This window comes from Mastigoproctus giganteus, chromosome 1, assembly GCF_048544385.1.
Source record: "Mastigoproctus giganteus isolate SK-2022 chromosome 1, ASM4854438v1, whole genome shotgun sequence".
NCBI classification, from domain to species: Eukaryota; Metazoa; Arthropoda; class Arachnida; order Uropygi; family Thelyphonidae; genus Mastigoproctus; species Mastigoproctus giganteus.
This window is the reverse complement of record NC_143575.1, coordinates 230,593-253,406: the sequence shown is the minus strand read 5'-3', so window position 1 is coordinate 253,406 and position 22,814 is coordinate 230,593. Positions and strand designations below refer to the sequence as shown.

General features: G+C 40.5%; 1 protein-coding gene across 1 annotated transcript in view; it reads left to right on the top strand.

The window, feature by feature from the left end:
* The window catches only part of LOC150090475 (uncharacterized), a 95,094-nt gene extending 78,275 nt beyond the window's left edge, over positions 1-16,819 (top strand). The window contains exon 14 of the mRNA XM_090378055.1: positions 16,554-16,819. Within this exon, the coding sequence (XP_090234181.1) occupies positions 16,554-16,819 (266 nt within the window). The remainder of the gene's footprint in view (positions 1-16,553) is intronic.
* The last annotated feature ends 5,995 nt before the right edge of the window (positions 16,820-22,814 follow it).

Below are 22,814 nucleotides of genomic sequence, written 5' to 3'. Positions count from 1 at the left end.
TACTGTATTAGGTACATCCTGTGTCATGTTTGTAATTCTTATTGAAAATAACGTCGGACTAAGAATGGACCCCTGAGGAACACCCTCCTCTTGTACAAATGATTTAGATAAATTGTTCATGTATCTAACCTGAAATGTTCTGTGGCATAGGAAGTTTTCTATAAAGTGGGGTAAATGACCTCTCAAGCCAAAAGAATGAAGATCTTGAAGTACACCGTATCGCCAGGTGTTATCAAAGGCTTTCTCAATATCAAGATTGATCATGACCAGATGTTGTCCCCTTATGAAGGCATTTCGGATGTTTGCTTCTGCTTTTATCATTACATCTAACGTGGACCGGTTCTTTCGAAACCCGTACTGATTATTATTTTGCAAGTTGTTAGTTTCCAGGAACCACGTTAGCCGCCTGTGAACCAATTTTTCCAAGACTTTGCCTAAGCAGCTGGTCAGTGAAATCGGCCTGTAATTATGTGGAAAGCTGCGATCCTTTCCTGGCTTTGGAAAGGCTAGTATAATTGAGTGACGCCAGGAGTTTGGGTAAATATTTTCTAGAAATATTCGATTGTAATATTTTAACAATGCCCTTTTTGTTCTGTTGTTTAGTTGGCTTATCATGATGTAGTAGATCCCATCTGGACCAGCAGCACTACTGGAAGTTTTATTGAGCGCCCCTAAAAGTTCTGTTAATGTAAATGGCTGGTTGTACGGGTGTGAAACTCTGGTGGAGAAATTGATCTTATGCTGCTCTGATGATTTTTTAATTTTCTGAAAGAGTGGATCGTAGGTGGATACACCTGATATACTGGCAAATGATTCGGCTAAGGCATTTGCAATTTCTGCCGGTGAGGACAACTCCTTTCCTTTCCAGTTTAATATTGAGGCTGGGGACTGGATATATTTGCCATCAATTGTTTGTATTTTCTTCCAGATGAGTCTGATATCTGTGTCCTTGTTTATACTAGAGGAAAAGCTAAGCCATGCTTCTCTTTTTGCCTTCCTTCTTATTTGGCGGAACTTAGCTTTCATTTTTTTAAAACTAATTAGGTTACTGGTTGTGGGGAATTTGCGGAACAAATTCCAAGCCCTATTTTTTTCCTGTTTAGCGTATGTACAATCCGGATTCCACCAGTAATTATTGTGTTTGCGTTTCCCAGGCAAGGACTTTGGTATTGTAGAGTTGGCGGCTTGTAATATTTGATTCGTTATATGTTGTGTGACATAATCTATGGGTTGAAGTTGAATTATTTCATCATCTAACTGAACATTTGAAGCATATTCATTCCAGTGTGCCCTACGAAATTTCCATTTGGTGCGACCCGGCAAAGGGGGGTTTACCCGTGTTTGCAGCTTGCAGAGAATTGGTAGATGATCACTATTTAGTGGATTTTCAAGAACAGACCACTCCGTATTAGTACATATGGAGGGAGAGCAGATTGAAAGGTCTATAGCACTCATGGATCCTGTTGAAAAATGTATATAGGTAGGCTCTCCAGTATTCAAAAGGGTAAGTTGGCACACATCGAGAAGATTTTCTATTTGTTTACCTCTTTTGTCGATTGTTGGAGATCCCCACAGCGAGTGATGAGCATTGAAGTCTCCGAGTAAATAGAAAGGAGGTGGTAGCTGGTCTATTAGATTTTCTAGATTTTCTGAGGAGATTGAGGAATTTGGGGGAAGATATATAGATGCTATTGTAATAGTCATGCCAATTTCTGCGCGCATTGCCACTACCTCAAAAGGAGTCTGAAGAGCAACAGGTTTAGATGGAATATTATTTCTAACAAGAACTGCCACGCCTCCACGAGCTGGCGAGTCGATACTCCTATCTCTTCTGAACATGGTATAATTTTTAATGGTAGGACACACTTGTGGATTTAAATAGGTTTCTTGTAATGATATACATGCTGGTTCATAGCGGTTTACGAGATCATGCAAGTCATCTTTTACATTACGAAAGCCTCTACAATTCCACTGAAGAATTCTTTCCATTATGCGTTCTTGTTAGTTGTTTTTGCTTCTGACAGTTTTTTGGTTGTAGCTTGTTTATACCTCTCTATTTTTCCTTTGTCTTTCTTAGGAAAGAAAGGACGTGTTGTGTCTATCTCATCAGTTGCATGGAGTTCTAAAATTCCATCATCTGAATTTTTCTCCTGATCAATATCCATTTCCGTTGAAATCCGTGGATGCACTATTGGGGTTTCTGTAGCTTTTGGTTTCATTGTTGACGCATCGGCTGGAATGGAGATTGGAGTATTGCTGGCTTGTTCAGTTGTTTGTTGTGAAGGACACTCTTTGGGAGAAGTGAGTATGGATCGTGCCCAATTCGCGATAGATGTATTAGGAGGAACTGTAACGTCCGTTTGGATACTTACTGATTGCACCTGTTTGGCAGCTGTGGCATACGTACGCTTTGGCTCCATTTTGATTATTTCTCTTCTCGCCTCTGAATAAGTGACTTTGTTTTCCACTTTATATTTCTGTATTTTTTTTCCTTGCTTCCATAGTTCGCATATTTTGGAGAAAGCTGGGTGATTCCCTTTACAATTTGGGCAATTAGGAGTGGTAGCATTGCAATCGGATTGGTTGTGGTCTTTCGATCCACAGTTAGGACATATTGCCTCACCTCTACATGCAGTCTGAGAGTGTCCATATTTTTGGCACTTATAGCACCTGATTGGGTTTGGGATGTAGGGTCGGACACGGCAATGGAGATAGCCTGCTTTGACAGATGTTGGTAAGATGGGAGAGCTAAAAGTGAGGATTATGCTCCTTGTTGGAATGAGAGTACCATCTTTACGAGTCATGATTCTCCTGGCTTGGATGACTTTTTGTTCTCGTAGCTCTTTGACTATTTCCTCCTCTGATACGGTTAATAAGTCCCATTCTGCAATTACTCCCTTGGAGGAATTTAAGGTGGCATGGAGAGTGACTTTTATGGGATGTCCGCCGAAAGTTGTCAGATTTAATAGCTTTGCAGAATGCTGGGATTTCATGGTCTCTACCAGAAGATCCCCAGACTGGAGTCGCCTTACTGATTTTGGTGAACCTGCGACAGCCTCTAAGCATTTTTGCACAAGGAATGGGGACAATTTACTCAAAGGCTGGTCTGATGTAGAGTGCAGTATGAGAAATGCTGGTATCTCCTCTTGAGGATTTGTTTTCAACCTCTTGGGTTGGGAGAAGTCATCATCGGTGTGTTTTGTCGCTAGTTTTGAGCTCGGAGGCTCTAAAGGTGGGAACGTATTGTTATCCATCTTTGCTCCTTTCAGCCCCGGGAGAGTGGATTTCTTCTCCCAGGTTACCGGCCCCGCCACGGGGAGGCAGGAGCAGTGCCGCTAGAGTGACCAAGCGGTATAAAAGTTAGTATATTAGTTTAAATGAAAAAAAGAAAGGTGATTTGCCTTTCTGAAACTTACTTACAGATCGTAAGTCTAAGTTTACTAGTATTTAATGAAAACGTAAGAAAACTTTTTTAACTGAACAAAACTGCAGCTTCGAGAAAAACGCTCTAGAAATCACTGAGAATCGCTTGATCACTATAACGCTTGGCACCCGGGGCCTAAGGTTTTGGTACCATCTTAACCCAAGACCTTTGTGATGAGAACCTTCCTGATTTCGGAACCATTGATGATGGCAGGAATGTGGTTCTTCGTTTTCTTTTTTTTTTTTGTGCAAGTGACTTGCGCTGATTTGTCTTTATTTATTTGTAAATAATGGAATGTAGATACTCTTCAAAAAAGTGTAGGTTTCGGTATTACTTTATCAGAGATTAAATGGGCAGAGTTGGGATCTCCAGAAGTGATGAATATTTACAGATCATCGGCATAGGAGAAGTGCTGCTTAACCGACAGAAAGGGTTACAGTGCTGCCGCAAAAAGCGTTGATGAGAGGACGCCCATCCCCCCTCGTGGGATACCTACCCCTCGAAATGGTGAAAATTCTGCTGAAGTGTCGATGTGAAACTAGCATATGTCTAGGTCTGAAGGATTGATGCCAGGACTTTCAAGAGCTTGCCGGTGATATTGAAATAGGATTCCAGAATATGCAGGAGAACAGAAATGGATATCTCATTATATGATGCTTTTATATCAATAAACAAGATGTCAAGTTGCGACTTGCAGTTGAAAGCCCTTTGTGTCCTGGAAAGGGTATCTAGAATGTTGGTGGTAGTGGCCCTTCCACTAATCACTGAATGTAGATAGGGAGGCCTATGGTTTAAGCAGTGGTTGACAATTGCTGTGCGGATGACTTTTTCTAATATTTTAAGTAGTGCGCATGCTACTGAGACGAAACAAAAAATCTTTTGCAGTTTTTATTTTTTGGATTGGCTTAACAAATTTGCTATTCCAGATACTAGAGATTGTAAGAGTTTTGAGGATGTTCTGAAAAACGTGCAAGAGAGAATCGATTACGTAGGTGCTGCATGACTTGGTTATATGAAATTGGGAAATACATCTAGGCCCACAGTCGCTCTATTGGGGGAATCTTGTTAATTAGAGTGAAGAGATGATCTCTCGAGATAGTAACTGCTGATAGGGCAGGTCTGTTAGAGGGTTGAATGTATTAGTAACGGCCGCATGGTGCAAGAAAGCCTATGGCTTATGCTGCACCAGCCAAAAAAAATCCGAACAAAACAATGATAAAAATAAAATAACTAAATAATAATAATTAATAAAAAAAAACGGAAATTAAACCTATCATCCTATGCGCTTCCCTCACCCACAGGTACTATCCAGATGACCTTTGAATTTCCCCAAACTGTCGGCCTCTACCACCCATGAAGGCAACTTTTTCCAGTAATTTATAACTCGCTGGCTAAAATAAAACTTCCTGCAGTCCAATCTAAACATTTCCCCCCGTAACTTGAATTTATGTCCCCTAGTTCTAGCATCATTTATAATCTTGAAAATTTTGTCCTCATTCATTTTACTGATGCCTCTCAGAACCTTAAACACCTCAATCAAATCTCCTCTAAGGTGTCTAGTTTCCAAACTCTGCAACCCACATATTCGAAGTCTTTCTTCATAAGGACGCCCTTTTGCCGATCTCACCAGGCGAGTTACCCGTCTTTGCACCCTTTCAAGAAGCTCGATGTCTTTCTTCAGGTGCGGTCTCCATACTTGAACACAGTATTCCAAGTGTGGTCTAACATAAGCCTTATTTAATGGGATTATCACGTCCCTATCTCTACTTGCAAAAGTTCGATAGATCATCGATAGGACACCATGGGCCTTCCATGCAACCTGTTTACAATGCTCAGAGAATTTCATGTCTGACCGTATCGTAACACCCAATTCCCTTTCCTCCAGTACTGGGTTTAGTTGAACTCCAAGTGAATAAGTTATTTTGGGTGTACTGTTTCCCACATGTAATTCCTTGCACTTCTTTGGATTAAAGCATAGCTGCCATTTTTCTGACCATTCCTGAAGTCTATCTAGGTCTCTCTGAAGAAGCTGAGCTTGACAGTGATCATTAACTATTCTATCAATTTTAACATCTGCAAATTTAGACATCATGCCCTCTATCCCTTCATCAATGTCGTTTATGAAGATTAAAAACAGTGGTCCTAATACTGACCCTTGGGAACCCCCACTTCTTACATCAACCCAATCTGAGGAATAAATTTTCTGTTTATACTCCGGTACGACAACCAAGTCAGGAGAGTTTACAATAAATCGTCAATACAAATATTTATCGTATTTAGTAGTCACGGGTTTGAACCCCGGTCCACTCAAGGAACGCGTGCTATGCACTCTCGCTCCTGACCACTGGGCTACGTCAGGCCTAGCCATTTATCACAACCCTCTACCTCCTGCCCTGTAGCCATCCTTCTATCCATCTAAGGATTTTCCCATTGATTCCAACCTGTTGCAGCTTATAAAGCAACCGCTCATGTGGGACTGAGTCAAAAGCTTTGCTGAAATCATCTAAATAAACAATGTCGAAATTATTCCCTAAATCCAGCTCGTGAGTGACCCTTTCGAAATAGCGAACCAGATTTGTTAAACATGATTTTCCCTTTACAAAACCATGCTGAGTATCCTTGAGAATTTCAATTCGATCCAAATGATCCTGAATTCCACCCTTGATCATTGCCTCCATGATTTTCCCTACTACTGAAGTCAGACTGACAGGTCGATAATTTCCAACTTCACTTTTAGAGCCACCCTTATGTATGGGAGATACATTTGCACTTTTCCAATCCAAGGGAATCTCCCCAGAGTCCAGTGATGCTCGCATAATTAGCCTCAATGGTTCAATGCACTCGCTTGCCGCCTCTCTTAAGATTATAGGGTATATTCCATTAAACCCAGGAGCCTTACTGGTCTGTAGGCTCGAAAGTTTTTTTCATTAAATAATCTTGAAAAATCTTATTATAGTTACTTGTTTACTCATATTAATCTTTTAGCTTATACTTGTTTCATACCTTGACTTAGTGACCTAAATGATTAGGCCACTGAAAATTTTACTTTTTATGACCAGGTTTTGGCGCATTATAGCCTTAGTCGCTAATGCGCCAATAAAACCCAACCAACCAACTTTATAAGCTGGAACAGGTTGGAATCACTGGGAAAATCCTTAGATGGATAGAAGGATGGCTTCAGGGCAGGAGACAGAGGGTTGTGATAAATGGCTATTCCTCAGATTGGGTTGATGTAAGAAGTGGGGTTCCCCAAGGATCAGTATTAGGACCACTGTTGTTTTTAATTTTCATAAACGACATCGATGAAAGGACAGAGGGCGTGATGTCTAAATTTGCGGAGGACGTTAAAATTGGTAGAGTAATTAATCATCACTATCAAGCTGAGCTTCTTCAGAGAGACCCAGACAGACTTCAGGAATGGTCAGAAAAGTGGCAGCTGTGCTTTAATCCAACAAAGTGTAAGGTATTACACCTGGGAAACAGTAATCCTAAAAATACTTATTCACTTGGTTGAGTTCAACTAAACCCAGTACTGGAGGAAAGGGACTTGGGTGTTACGATACGGTCAGACATGAAATTCTCTGAGCATTGTGAACAGGTCGCAAGGAAGACCCATGGTGTCCTATCGATGATCTATCGAACGTTTGCAAGCAGTGATAGGGACGTGATAATCCCATTATATAAGGCTTATGTTAGACCACACTTGGAATACTGTGTTCAAGTATGGAGACCGCACCTAAAGAAAGACATCGAGCTTCTTGAAAGGGTACAAAGACGGGTAACTCGCCTGGTGAGATCGGCAAAAGGGCGTCCTTATGAAGAAAGACTTCGAATATGTGGGTTGCAGAGTTTGGAAACTAGACACCTTAGCGGAGATTTGATTGAAGTGTTTAAGGCTCTGAGAGGCATCAGTAAAATGAATGAGGACAAAATTTTCAAGATTATAAATGATGCTAGAACTAGGGGACATAAATTCAAGTTACGGGGGGAAATGTTTAGATTGGACTGCAGGAAGTTTTATTTTAGCCAGCGAGTTATAAATTACTGGAATAAGTTGCCTTCGTGGGTGGTAGAGGCCGACAGTTTGGGGAAATTCAAAGGTCATCTGGATAGTACTTTCGGGTAAGGGAAGCGCATAGGATGATAGGTTAAATTTCCCTTTTTTTTATTATTATTTAGTTATTTTATTTTATATATATATATATTTTTGTTTTTATCATTGTTTTATTCGGATTTTTTTTTTTTTTTTGGCTGGTGCACCATAAGGCTTTCTTGCACCATGCGGCCGTTACTAGTACTAAGACAGAGGGTGGTAATCAATGGGTGCTGCTCTTCTTTGATGATACAGAGGTTGGCAGGGTTGTTAATGACAGTCATGGCAGTGTGCTACTGCAACAGGATCTAGATAATTTGGGCAGATGGGCTAAGAAGTGGCAACTGAAGTTTAACCTTGACAAATGCAAAGTACTGCATATGGGTAGAAGTAACCCCAGAGAAACGTACCAACTGTTTGGTATTACACTTAAGGTGGTAGAAAATGAAAAAGACCTGTGAGTAATTGTGCAGTCAGATATGAAGTTTTCTGAGCAATGCAGACAGGCTGCCAGGGCAGGTCATGGGGTTTTGTCAATGATATATAGGAATTTTGCTAGCAGGGAGAAAGAGGTGATTGTCCCTTTGTATAAGGCAATGGTCAGGCCACGCCTTGAGTACTGCGTACAGGTCTGGAGGCCTCATTTTAGGAAGGATGTAGATTTACTTGAGCGTGTACAGAGAAGGGCAACAAGATTGGTGAGATGATGAAGGGATCCTCTTACCAAGACAGGCTTAAGTTCTGCAAATTGCAGTGGCTGGAGACTAGGCACCTGTGAGGTGATTTGATTGAGGTGTATAAGGCCTGGAAAGTTGCTGGAGAGGCCTTCATCCTGCAGTGGATTGAAAATGGCTGATGATGATGATGATGAAGGCCTTGAATGGGTTGAGGAGGATCAATTCTGATGGGATTCTTCCACTTGTTCAGATTACTAACCTAAGGGGGCATTAATTCAAATTAAGAAAGGACAGATGTAGAATAGATGTCCGGAAATTTGCCTTTAGCCAGCGAGTGGTTAATTGCTGGAACAAACTTCCATCTGTCGTTGTGGAAGTTTGATAGGTTGAATAAATTTAAGGAGGAACTGGACAGGCATTTGGAGGGGATTGTTTTGTAATTTTTTTTTTTTTTTTTTTTTTTTTTTGGCTGATGCTGCATAAGCTCATACACTTGCTTTCTTGCATCACATGCCACTACTACTACCATGTGATCTGCTGTTGCTTTAGTTTTTCTCTATTTTCTGAAGGCATTTTGCTTCCTAAGGAAGGCCGTTTTCAAGTCTCCGGAGAACTATGGACAACTCCTCGGGGTAATACGCACATCTTTGGAAGCACCTGAAAGTGCAATTTGAGAACTGTGTCGCGTCTTTGAATGATAAAGAGAACATACTCTGCCACTCAGTCATCCTGAGGTGTTGGATAATAACCTCCGAGGTAAAGATTTTAGAACTAAATTACCAGCGGTTCCATAGATGATTTGCCGACAATCAGCTACTGGGGAAAAGGAGGGATCTCTATTGCAGTAATGTTTTCTTGTTGTTAGCCCTAAAACGTGCTAGGAATATTGCCATCACCATCAAAGAGCTGTTGCGGGTGGCTCTTGTTATTGTTATTACTATTCATTGTTGCTTGAAAATAGTGCTGTTGTATGTGTTCTGATGCAGGCAGCTTGATTCAGATTGTTTGGTTTTTTGAAGTTTGGTACCGAACGTCGTTAGTTGTCTTCTGATGCCGGGATGTACTATTTTTCCTTGTGGTAATGTCTTGGTAGGCATTATAAGTGAAGGTTTGACGTTTTAGTAGCCACCTTCCCTTTTGTGAATGACTTCCGAGTTTCTTCAGTTGAGGGCAGTCTGGTGCATTATTAGGTACGTATATCTGAAGAGTGTTGGCTATTCTGTTAATACTTTTCGAGCGCCATCTTCAAGCCATTTGTTTCCAGCTTTTCTGTGCAATATTATAACCTTAATTTTCTCCAGACGTTGTACCTTGTTTCTTAGTTTTTCCCCCTTTGGTCGATATTTGTTTTAATTATTTATATCATTAAGACACGTGACATGAATTCTGAATTTTTAATTTTTACGTCCCTGTTTTTGGGGCTTTTGGTTCCGTGTTCTAACTTGTATTTGGTCACGAACTCTTGGTACTCTGGTCATCCCTGGTTCGGGTACGCTAGCCGATCCAGTAATTCTTTATTAAGGTTATTTGAATTTCGAATGTTTAGCTTTTCAAAGCGTTTTCTTCATTGTGGTTTTCTTGTACGGTAAACGAAAGTGCCAGTGGTGCTGGTCGTAGGCGTGCAATTATTGCTTGAAACTGTAGAACTGCTCTTAGTCGGTTGAACCCCGGAGGCACGAGTTCCTATCGATTAACTTTTAATGCCACATTCCTTTCGTGCAGCTGAGGCGCGTTAAGGCGAAAAGGAAATGTTTACACTTGCAGTATTTACACTCCCTAAGGATACTTGCAGGAGTATATCAATGCTTAGCTTGAATGGAGTAGGAATTTGACGTGGGGGGACTCCTAAGGGAATTGATTAGATTATCTCGACTGCGAGACAAAGCTAACACTTTGACCTTGGACGTCTGACACAGCAGTAACATTATCGGCCATGCGCTGGTTGCATTAAAGGGACTGTATTATCCAAAAATTACAAGTGGACTGTATTATCATCCATCATTTGTCAAATTTAAAATGGATGGTAGTAGATTATTCGACAAATTTACGAATATTAAGGAATTGTTTCTGAGAAAACGAAAGATGATAATTTAGAAAACTTACGAGCCCGTAGAAAGTGGGCTGAATATTTTAATACATGCAAGAGTTCCGAGCTTTTAAAAACTGCCCAATATACATTCTCTATTTTGGGAACGTTGTGGTCAAATTGATAATTGATTTTCATTAATTAGCAATCAATGGAGCAACGTTAGAAATGGAAACAATTTCAACGTTCATTTGACTATTTGCTGCAATTTGAAAGTACAAACTGCGTCGTAATAAACCCTTATGTTGTAGACAAAGGGAGCAAAATCAATTAAAGGGACGCTATTAAGAATTTTCCAGTACTATCGGAATGATAGGTAAAAATTTTGATATTTTTGTCTCCCTCATGAGTTTCTACTCATCATGGCTGACAACCATTATCAGGCTGGCATTACCGAAAATAAATCTTTATGTAACAAACTTCCAAGAATTTTTTCCTTCAATTCATTTTAGGTAACCTAACGTTATTAAATGAGTTGGTGTTCTTAAAACATGCTAATCAGTAGTTTCTTAATTGGGCACTTAAGAAACAAATTGCCTGCACACCTAGAGCGAATATAACGTGGAAGTTATCTTACCTGTATTAAGGGTAGGTTACCCATTTTGTTGTTGTTGTTTATGGGGTTTTAAGTGCAATGGCTACTTAGGCCATATTGCACTTAGAAAAGTGGTTCATACTGCCTGTTTGGTTCATGTAGAAGCAATTAGAAACGGCTATACATTCCTATTTGTTTTAGGAAGGAGAAGAATTCTGTGATGTTTTATTTTTCGCCTATGATATGGCTAAGTGACAATGGTACCTTTAAGCTTGCTAGAGAACTGAATGACATTAGTCGAGCATTATGATACAGAGTACATTCTAGAAGTATGTGTTTCACTGTAAGTGGTGTATGACAATGATTACACTCAGGAGGGTCATTCCCTGAGAGGAGGAACAAATGAGTTAAATGAGTATGACCGATTCTGGCTCTGGTTAGGATTACTTCTTCTTTTCTGTTAGTAATGAGGCTAGAGGCCCATAATTTTGGTACAGGTTTAATTTGAAAAAGTTTATTATGAATTTGTGCTTGCCATTGTAGAGTCCATCGATCTTTACATATACTTCGGATCTTCATTTTATAATCTGTAAACGGTATTAAGAAATTTGTTGGGGCTGCTCTGGATGGATGTTTGGCAGCATCATCCGCAATTTCATTTCCTGGTATTCCAGTATGACCAGGTATCCAGCAGAAAATAACCTTCTGTTGGCGCTCTCTCAGACGTATCAACTCTGTTCTAATGAGCTTTAATAGAGGGTGAGTAGACGGGGAGTTGTTTTGCAAGGCTGATAAGGAACTCTGCGAGTCTGTGTAAATTATGCTCTTTTGAATTGACACATGGAAAATACTTTCTATAGCAAGCTTTATGGCATATAATTCAGTTGTGTAACTACTGGACTCTGTTGGGAGAGATAGAGAAATGGTAGTATCAGGGAGTACTACTGCTGCGCCTGATCCACTCTCAGACTTCGATCCATCTGTATAAATTTTAGCGAAGTCAGGATAACGTTGAGTATGCGCTATGTGTAGCTGCTGGATATTAATATCTGATAGTGTTTACCCCACTGGTAGAAATAATTGTCACAAGATGGTGTGATGACAGACCATGGAGGATCAGAATCTATAGGATCTCGTAAAATTTTATTGAAGTGTACATCCCAATCTTCTGCTAGCTGTTTTAACCTAATACCAGCAGGCCGAACTGTCTGTGGTTTGTTCCTGTAGGTCATAAACTGTGGATTGTAGAGTATTGGCCAATTAGGATGGGTCATCTGGCTTTGGATCTTGGTTGCATAATTCAGCAGCAGCATCTTTCTCCTGATATTTAGGGGAGGTTCATGAGCTTCAACATACAAACTTTGCACTGGAGATGTTCTGAATGCACCTAGTGCTGTTCTGAGAGCTGAATGTTGAATAGGATTGAGGCGAGATAAAGCGCTCTCCCCAGCAGAATCGAAGACAGGGGCACCGTAGTCCAATCGAGATCTGATTATGGATCTATATAAATGTAGCAGGCTTTGTCGATCTGCTCCCCATGTTGTGGCTGATAAGACTCTGAGAATGTTCAGTTTTTTTGACAAGTAGTCCGGAGATGTTCAATGTGCTTTTGAAAATTTAACTTATTGTCAAAGAACAATCCTAGTAGACGAGTACAGTTAGCTATGGGAAGAGGATGATTATTCAATTGCAGCTCAGGTTCAGAATGCATATTGCGTCTAGAGCAGAAGTGTATGGCAGTAGATTTCTGGTTGGATAGTCTATAACCATTTTGTGTCATCCATGTCAGGATGCGATTCATTGATATTTGAAGTTGGCGTTCAATGTAATGCATGTTTTGGGAATGACAGGAAATCGAGAGATCATCTGCGAAAAGGTATGAATCCACTGTTTTCGGAATGAGTTCAATTATATGATTGATTCTCATTGCAAACAAGGTAGCGCTGAGAACAGATCCCTGTGGAATTCCTTCTTCTTGGATAAAGATTTTAGAGAGGGTTCCTCGATAACGAACTTGAAAGGATCTCCGTTGAAGAAAATTTTGGATAAAATATGGTAAATTACCTCTCAGGCCAAGAGAATGTAGATCCTTTAAGATTCCAAAACGCCACGTAGTGTCAAAGGCTTTCTCCACGTCAAGACAGACCATGACGAGATGTTCCTTTTTGATGAAAGCATTTCTGATATTTGTCTCGGCTTTGATCATAAGATCCAATGAAGATCGGTTTTTCCGGAATCCAAATTGTTTGTTACTTATCAAGTTTTGAGATTCGAGGAACCAGGTGAGACGGCGATGTATCATTTTCTCAAGAGTTTTGCTGAGACAGCTGGTGAGGGATATCGGTCTGTAATTTTGAGGAACCGAATGATCTTTACCGGGTTTTACAATCGGTATTACATAAGAATGACTCCAGGAGCTGGGGAAGGTATGTTCAAAAAATATGCGATTATAAAATAAGAGCAGCGAAAAGAGTGATCTTTGATCCAGATTTCGGAGCATTACATAATATAACCCATCAGGGCCAGCAGCACTGTTTCTTGAGTTGGTAAGAACTTGCTGTAGCTCGAACATGGTAAATGGCTGATTATAAGATAAAGCAGAATTGTCAGCGTAATTCAGTTTGGATCTCTCTGCAACTGTTTTACGTTTTTGGAATGATTGATCATAAGCATTACAAGAAGACAACAGAGAAAATACAATTCCCAGTGCATTTGATATATCTGTGGGATTAGAGAGTTCTTGTCCATTCCAGTTTAGTAGCGGGGTGGACAGAGGAGGAAATTTATTGTTTAAACATTTTATTTTTCTCCAGATTAATCTGATATCGGTATTTTTATTAACTGATGAGGCGAATTTAATCCAAGTTTCTTTTTTTGCTTTGCGTCTGATGCATCGAGCTTTAGCTCTGAGCCGTTTATAGTTAATAAAATTGGGGGTGGTCGGATTTTTGCGGAAAAGATTCCATGCTTTGTTTTTCTCTTTTTTTGCATTATTGCAATCTTCATTCCACCAGTAATTTATTTTTCGTCTATTTCTTGCTTGATATTGAGGTATGGTGACAGATGCAGCTGCCAGGATTTTATTCGTGATGTGCTCAGTAACACTATTGATGGGATCGGTCTGAATGATATCGTTGTCAAATGAGATGTGCGATCTGTATTTTGCCCAGTCAGCCTTTGAAAATTTCCATTTAATTGGACTTTCTGTTGGGTATGAACAGGATGTTTGAATTTTGCAGATTAATGGATAATGGTCACTACTATAAGGATCATTCAGAGGTATCCAATCTATACTTGGAAAGAGGATTGGGGAACATATGGAAAGATCTATAGCAGATATTGAGCCAGTAGGGAGATGCACATATGTAGGAGACCCAGTATTCAGTAATGTTAAATTCTGCCTATCAATCAACGTTTCGATCAGCTTACCCCGTCTGTCTGAGGTGGGGGAACCCCATAATGGGTGATGTGCATTAAAGTCTCCTAGTAAACAAAACGGTGATGGTAACTGCATAACAAGATCTTCAAGTTCCTGAATAGTATATTGATGATTGGGCGGAAGATAAATGGAAGCCAATGTCAAAGTAATACCACTAACAACACGCGTGGCAACAGCTTCTAAGGATGTTCGCAAGGGAATACGTCTGGCGGGGATGGAGGAATCCACGAGTATCGCTACTCCGCCATGAGCGATATTGGAGACAGCCCTGTCTTGCCTGAATACAGTGTAATTTTTGATTGCAACTGAGACCAGTGATGTCAAATTAGTTTCTTGCAAGCACATTGCAAGAGGTTTATAGTGATGAATTATTTCATGTATATCGTTTATGTTACTGCGAAGACCTCTACAGTTCCATTGGATAATATGTTGCATTATTTGGTTTTGAAAGAGGAAGATGAATCTGTCTGCTTTTTATGCGTAGGTTGTTTGTGACGGTCAGATTTAGATTTTTCTTTTCTAGGAAAATTAGGGCGTCCTGAATCATTTTTATCCTCCATATCTCCATCTGCATATAACTCAAGAAAATCTTCTTGGTTGGGCATATCATCAGTATCCATGCTTGTTGGTTGTTTCACTTCCACACTATCTGATTTATGCAATTTTTCTGCCACTGTATTGTGGGTTAGGTTTTGAGTTGGAATTGTGAGTGGTGTATTATTACTCTGGTCCACTAACTGCGATTCAGATGTAGGCTGAGTTGATAGTACTGATCGAGCCCAGTCGGCGATCGATTTGTCTGGAGAGATTGACACTTCTGTCTGACATGCTACTGATTTGTAACTATGGGCAGCCGAAGCATAAGTAGTTTTTGTAATAGTTGATTTTACTTGTCTTCTAGCTTCTTGAAAAGATACTTTATTTTCAGTCTTGTATTTCTGTATTTTTTTTCCTAACTTCCAAAGATCACAATCTTTGGAGTAGGCTGGATGATTGCCCTTGCAGTTAGGACACTGCGGAGTTTGTGCCTTGCATTCAGATTGAGTGTGAGTTTTGCAACCGCAGTTTGGACATGTTGCATCTCCACGGCATGCTGTCTGGGAGTGGCCAAATTTCTGACATTTGTAGCATCTCAGAGGGTTTGGAATAAAGGGCCGAACACGACAGTTTAAATAGCCCGCTTTCACCGAGGATGGTAGATTCGGCGAACTAAAGGTTAAAATTATGTTACGGGTTGGGACTAAGGTGCCGTCTTTTCGTATCAGGATTCTCTTGGCCTGAGTTACATTTTGATCTTTTAGTTCCTGAATTATTTCTTCCTCGGAAACGTTCAATAGGTCCCATTCACTGATCACTCCCTTGGAAGAGTTCAGGGTGTTATGTGGAGTGACTTGAATTGGAATTCCACTTAAAGATGTAAGTTTTAACAGGAGGTCAGAGTGTCTTGGAAGAGAGGTCTCCATTAGCAAGTCACCAGATTGAAGACGTTTCACCATTTTTGGAGATGCTGCTGCATTTACAAGGCATCGTTGTATGATGAAAGGCGAAAGCTTGCTGACAGGTTGTGAAGATAGAGAATGGATGATCAGGAAAGCTGGAGCTTCCTGCTTGTTTGCATCCTTTTTTAGTCTTTTCGACAATGAGAAGTCATGATCAGTTTCGTGGTTGTCATGTTGCGAGCTCTTTGGCTCTAATCGTGGGAAATCATTAGTATCCATGTTTACTCCTTTTAGCCCTGGGAGAAGGACTTTCTTCTCCCAGACTACCAGCCCCGCCACGTGGAGGCAGGAGCAGTGCCACCAGTGACCAAGCGGTTATTAAGATTAGTAGAGTGAGTTGGTATTTAATAAGAATATTAAAGAAGAAAGGTAGATTCCCTTTCTGGGTTCTTACGTAAGATTTTTTAAGCAAAGAACCACTTTAAGTGAACAAAACAGAAGAAAATCGCACAACAAAAATAGAACTATATCACTTTCAAAGATCACTTTATAAGTCGCAGGGAAAAATCGCTTGGCACTCGGGGCCGGTAGGTTACCTAAAATAGGAGAATTGGCAATTAACGTTTAATAAATGAAACGCGACTGCGAACACGAGACAAGACACTTTCGACCAGTGGAAATCGGTGTTCCGTCATTAGAAAGGATTCAATTCCAAATCATATCGAATCTACTGTATTTTGTTTAATTTTATTATATTTGAATGATATTAAAAATCTGATTCTTTTCAGTTCCTTCTCTGACTTTGCGACACCCACTCCTGTGGCTTTATCTTTCATAAATCGCACCGGTTTCTTCTACAGGAGACCTGAAGAGTTTTCTTCGGGGATATCGCTGTAAAATTGGTCGCGAGGAATGCTACGACAGCGTCAGGAAATGTCTGACTACGATTGGGCTTGACATCGCCAAAGGACTGAGTTACCTGGCAGGACTGAAGTACATCCACCGTGATCTGGCCTCCCGGAACTGTCTCGTGAATGCCTGTCAGCGGGTGAAGATTGCCGACTTCGGGATGTGCAGGCAGATGTACGACACCAACTATTACCGCTTCAACAGGAAAGGCAAGTGACCGAATTTTGTTTCTTGTTTAATTTACTGTTCACGCCTTTTCGTGTTTCTTCAATAACACATGCACCGATATGCACACACAATGGGGAGAATCCCAACTTAGAACGTTGTGGTCAAATAACATTGCTCTAAGTAAATTTATCCTCGATTACACCCATTTTTGGTAAATCTATGTTAAGCAGAAACGTTGACTAAATAAAAAATAATATATATCCTTTTTCTGTTTGAGGTTTTATTAACTAAATATGAAAGTAAGTGTTAAGTAAAAGTAATTATTTAAATGGTTTCAGTCTTAGTTAAAAGAAGCTCCCAGTCTGCGAAAACGGTAAATATGACCTCCTTTGCCTGTTCGACCAAATGAGAATGAGTCGGGAAAAAATTCCGATCGTTTCAGAACCCACTATTTCAAAAACTGAAACCTCATTTCTAAAGCAAGTTTAGAAATTGGATTTGAATCGCTACGCGGGGATTTAAAAACGGCTATATTTTGGTGATGGTTGTTTCGGACTATTTGAAGAATTACGCGTGTGTAAAGTAGAGAACAAACCAACGGGCGACTCAAGGTCGCTCACTTCGCCAGGACTTCTTCTTCAAGAACTAATTTATGTTATCTACGTTTTGTGGACCCCATGAGCGAGTCCAACATCGATATTACTTTAGCTTCTGTTGGATTACGATACTGAGTACGGGATTGGAAAACAATAGAAAATTGGACATTCGGTGACCATCGTGCCATTTCCTTCCATGTGGATATTTTCCCTCAGCATGCTGATCGTGGTCAACATTCTCCACATCTCATTAGGTATTCTGTTACATCGTTAGTCAGTATTTGATTACATATTCTGTTTCTGCCAATTTCCCTTCTGATAAGCAACATCAAATGATGGAAGAATCTGCAGTGAACATGTACAAAAGTGTATCATTACAGCGTTGAATAAGTCAGCTAAGAAGATGTTTCACTCCTTGGTGGTCGAGTAAGTTTACAGTACTCCGTCGATCTGTACATCGTGCAAGATGCCAATATCAACGCTGGCGTAATTGGTATCTTCAGGTGGTCAACAGGTTGCATAAAAAAAAAATATATATATAGCTGCACGGAAGCGTAAAATTTGGAGGGCTTTTAGTTAGGAAATCAGAAACCATGGGGGGGGGGGAGTTATATAAAATTTTTAGGGACAAACTGTGCACTTCAGATATGTTTGGAACAGTCAATGTAGACTCTTAAGAAACCGCAGGATAGGGAGATACTGTTCAGGCATACTTACTAAATTATTTCCAGCAGATAATCCTGTGCAGGACACAAAAGAGCAATTGGCCATTCGAACTGATAATCAATTTCGTGAAACTGAAAGAATTGCACCATCCTTTACTGCTGATGAATTAACAAATGTTTTTAAAAAGTTAATATTAGTAAATGTCCTGGCATGGACCTAACAGAAAATGCCTTTTATAATTAAGTTCCATGAATTGCTTCCACACGTGCTCTTGATGATGTACAATAAATGTTTCATCGAGGGCTACGAATGGCAATATTTTGATGAACAGGTTTCTGTGGATTTTGCGGATGATCAGGAGATGAATTTAACGTGAGTTTAACATGTATACAACAACATATTATACAACATACCTCAAGGACCATATGTATACATATGGTCCTTGAGGTTGTCACAGACATTCTCTCAGATATGCCAGACAAGCTGTACTTGCTACCTGGGAGTCTAAAACGCTGATGGAACTGATATTCAGGTGAAACTCAAGTCAAGTGGACCCAATTTCGGCGAAGTCCGAACGGTCTGTGACAGCCAAATCCTCTGCTTGCACCTTCGCGATGGTGGGACTGTTAGTAATCCTGGGTATAACCTCCATGCACAAGTACATGGTGGGTGACCACCCAGGTGTGAACCAACGTAAGCAGGGGTCGAGGTGTGGCGCCCACACCACATGGAGGAACGCCGCCCCTCTATGTTACCAGGCAGTACTAGGTGGTAGATGACTCATCAACCGGTGAAATACCACCACTTTGCTTATTGGAGGCTTGAAGTGGTGGTACCCATGTTTAGTCTCTAGAGCTAAGTTCCAGTCAACCCTTCCCTATCTCTTCCATCGTGCAGTATGATTGATGACTTTTCAGGTTATGATGAACGTCGTGGCGAGATCCAATATTCCTTACATTTCGAGGGTACAGCTCTAAAACGGTGTTCGCAGGCCAGCCGCTAGTTAGTACACCGGACCGAACCTATTTTTAACTCTCTAGGAGGCTTCCGGATCAGCTAATGTATAATCTTGCTACCTCTACCCTGCCAGATAGTGACTGGAGGGAGTCCGAGTAGTGTGTATGCGGGGAGCATTGTCGAGGCAACGTAATGTCAAGGATCTGGGTATATTCTTACCACGTGTACGCCATATCCAAAAATTTCATTACTTCATACAGCTTGTCCCACCCACTTTTTCTTACTATTGAATACACCATGAATTGTCAAACTAATAGAGCAAGCTTATCTGCGAAAAGATCTAAACCTCCCAGGGACTTCCTAATTCATTTCACAAATATACGTGGTCTCAATTCTAATCTCAACGATGTCCATTTCCACTTGCAGTCTTCCAAACCCCATGTACTTTTTCTGACTGAATCTCAGTTATCAGTTGATTCAACTACTGCTCATCTCAGATGTCCAAATTATTTGCTGTATGATTCCTTTCGCCTAAAAGGTGGTACTTGTGCATATGTCCATTCTGATATTCCCTGTCAGAGACTTGGCAATTTGGAATCTCCTCTCTTTGATCTTCTCTGGCTTAAAATCTCCTACCTCATTGTGTCAAATTCATCTGTTGTCTCTACCGTTCTCCCAACTCCACTAATCACATGGTGCTCTTTGACTTCCTCTCTTTGCAACTTGACTTTCTCCAGTCCAACTTTCCTAACAGTGAGGTAATTTTCCTTGGTGATTTTAATGTTCACAACTCCAGCTGGCTTCGGTTTTCTAGTCACACCGACCCAGCAGGTCGAGATGCTGAGGCTTTTGCAATTACTAATGACCTAGCACAGATGGTTCATTTACCTACAAGAATACCAGACAATCCTAATCATACAGCCAATACGCTTGATCTTTTTCTCACAAACAACCCTTCTAATTAGACGGTCGAAGTGAGGGGTCCTTTAGGCACTTCAGATCACAACTTGGTGATTGTCTCTTCTCCAATGGAACCTTTATCTCATGCCTATTCCCAACCTCGTATTGTTTGGCATTACAAGAATGCAAAATGGGATGACCTGCGAGACTTCTTTTCTTCTTTTCCTTGGTCTGATTACTGTTTCAAAACTTCTGATGTCAACGTTTGCTCAGATCGTGTCAGTGAAATTATTCTTGCAGGAATGGAATCCTTTATCCCACACTCCACTTTAAAATCTCGTCCTTTATCTAAACCTTGGTTTTCCAATAAATGTGCTAAGGCTGTCCAAGAGAAGAACGTTGCATATCGTAATTGGCTTGTTTTTAATTGTTCAGTTTCATTTTCTGCCTACACCAAAGTTCGGAACAATTGTAAAGCAGTTATTAATCAGTGCAATCTAGAGTTTTAACAGGCTAAGAGTAGAAAACTTGCTTCTTGCCCTAATGGTAGCCGAGCATTCTGGTCTCTAGCCAAAGCATTGGCCACAACTTTTGCCCATCTCTGCTCCCACCTCTGTCCAAACCAGATGGTTCTGTTGTCACTTCAGCCAAGGATAAAGCTGACCTGCTAGCATCCCATTTTTCTTCCAGCTCATGTATTAATGATCTTGGTAAAACACCTCCCACCATTCCCAACACGCTCCATTCAATGCCTCCTGTGGTCTTCCGTCAAAAGGATATCAGAAGGATTCTGATGAATCTTGGTGCCAAGAAAGCTCCAGGTCCTGATGGTATTTCTCCACTTGTTCTCAAAACCTGTGCTGCTGAACTTACTACTATTCTTTGTCGCCTTTTTTCACTTTCTTATTCCAAAGGTGTTTTTCCTTCTGCTTGGAAATTTGCTCATATCCAGCCAGTTCCTAAAAAGGGCAACAAATCCCTGCCATCCAATTATCATCTGATGGCAATTACTTCTACTCTTTCTAAAGTAATGGAGAAATCAATTAACCGCCAACTCTTAAACTACCTAGAAACCTTCCGTCTCATCAACGATCGCCAGTATGGATTCCGTCAGTGTCGATCCACTGGTGATATTCTGGCTTATGTTACCCATTTATGGACTAATTCAATGGAAAGGTTCAGTGAAACAAAAGTATTTGCTCTTGACATCTCAAAGGCTTTTGATCGTGTTTGGCATAAAGGTCTTCTAGACAAGCTTCCATCTTATGGTTTGCCAACTGTTTTTAGTAATTGGTTATCCAGTTTTCTCTCTGATTGCTCACTGAGGGTGATGGTAGATGGCTCTGTCTTCTAACTTCTCCACTAATGCCGGTGTCCCCCAAGGTTCAGTTCTTTCCCCCACTCTTTTCCTCTTGTATATCAATGACCTTCTTCAATTGACTGGAAATCCTATCCATAGTTTTGCCGATGATAGCACATTGCATTCCACTTTCCATTTTGAGAAACCTTGTCCAGCTCAATCAGCTTCAAGTTCTCGAAAATCTGCTGTCAATTCCTTAAATGCCGATCTTCAGGTAATTTTCCAGTGGGTCAAAGACAACTTAGTTGATTTCAATCCTTCTAAAACTCAGTCTTGTCTTATATCTCGCAAAAAGGATTCTTCTGCTCCTATGCTTATCTTTAGTGACACTCCGATTTCTAGGCAAAATGATATATCTCTTTTGGGGATTACCCTGACTTCTAATCTCTCTTGGCACAAGCACATTACAAATATTGCTTCCTCTGCATCTAAAAAACTTGGTTTTCTCTTTCGCTCTCGGCGTTACTCTTCTTCCAAACAGCTGCTCACTTTGTATAAATCGCAAATCCGCCCTGCCATGGAATATTGTTCCCACATCTGGGGTGGTGCCCCCAAAACCTCTCTCAGGCTTCTTGATTCCATTCAGAAGAGGGCAGTTAGGTTAATTAATGATCCATCTCTAACAGAGTCTCTCCACTCGCTTTCTCATAGACGCACTGTTTCTGCTGCATGCCTCTTCTACAGATACTTCCATGGGCACTGTTCTTCTGAATTGGCTTCTATAATTCCCGCTCTCTCTTTCAAAACAGTCCGAACACATGTCGCCACCAGCCAACATCCATTTACTATCCAACTTCAAACCCACAGAACCAACTACTCATCTTCCTCATTTATTCATTCAACTGCCGTTTTCTGGAACAACCTTCCTTCATACGTATTTCCTGAAAATTACAATCTGCAGAAGTTCAAGTTCAATATCAACAAATATCTTCTTTCGTGTTCTCAACCTCCAACCCAAGCACGGTACTAAGTACTATAGGTTATAATTCCTCTCGTGTTTGGGGTTTACATCATAAAAAAAAAAAAAAAAAAAAAAACATATTAGAACTATTGGGAAAGGCTACGAAGAATTCAATGGAACGGAAAAAGCGTTTTGTGAAGACACTACCCTTTGTAGATGAGATAGAAATTTTAAGACAATGAAGGAGGGCAGATCATCCAGACGGGAGTTTCAGTGTGTCAGGCGTTCAGAAATAATGTTATTGGAAAATTCAAAAGGTAAATAAAAAGATTAGGACAGAATAATGTGAAGCAGATCGCCAGAAGTAACTTTGCTGCTTTGAAAACAATTTGCAGAACACGAAGGAAAGAAAAGCCCTTTTAGATATCTTAAAAATTAGCTACGAATAAGGTTAAAGAGCAGGAAGTTTCATAAAGTATTGAGCAACAGCAAATTAGGCAATTCAATTCACTTTACGCCTCTGAGTGAAAAGAGCCTCGGTTCTCGATTAGGGAATTAGAACCTGCTGTTGAGAAAATGACATTGGGGAAGGCCCCTCGGGTCAATTTGATTGAGCTAGTGGTGGCTAAGAAACTTCTCCACTTTGGGCCGAAAGTTCTGCCGT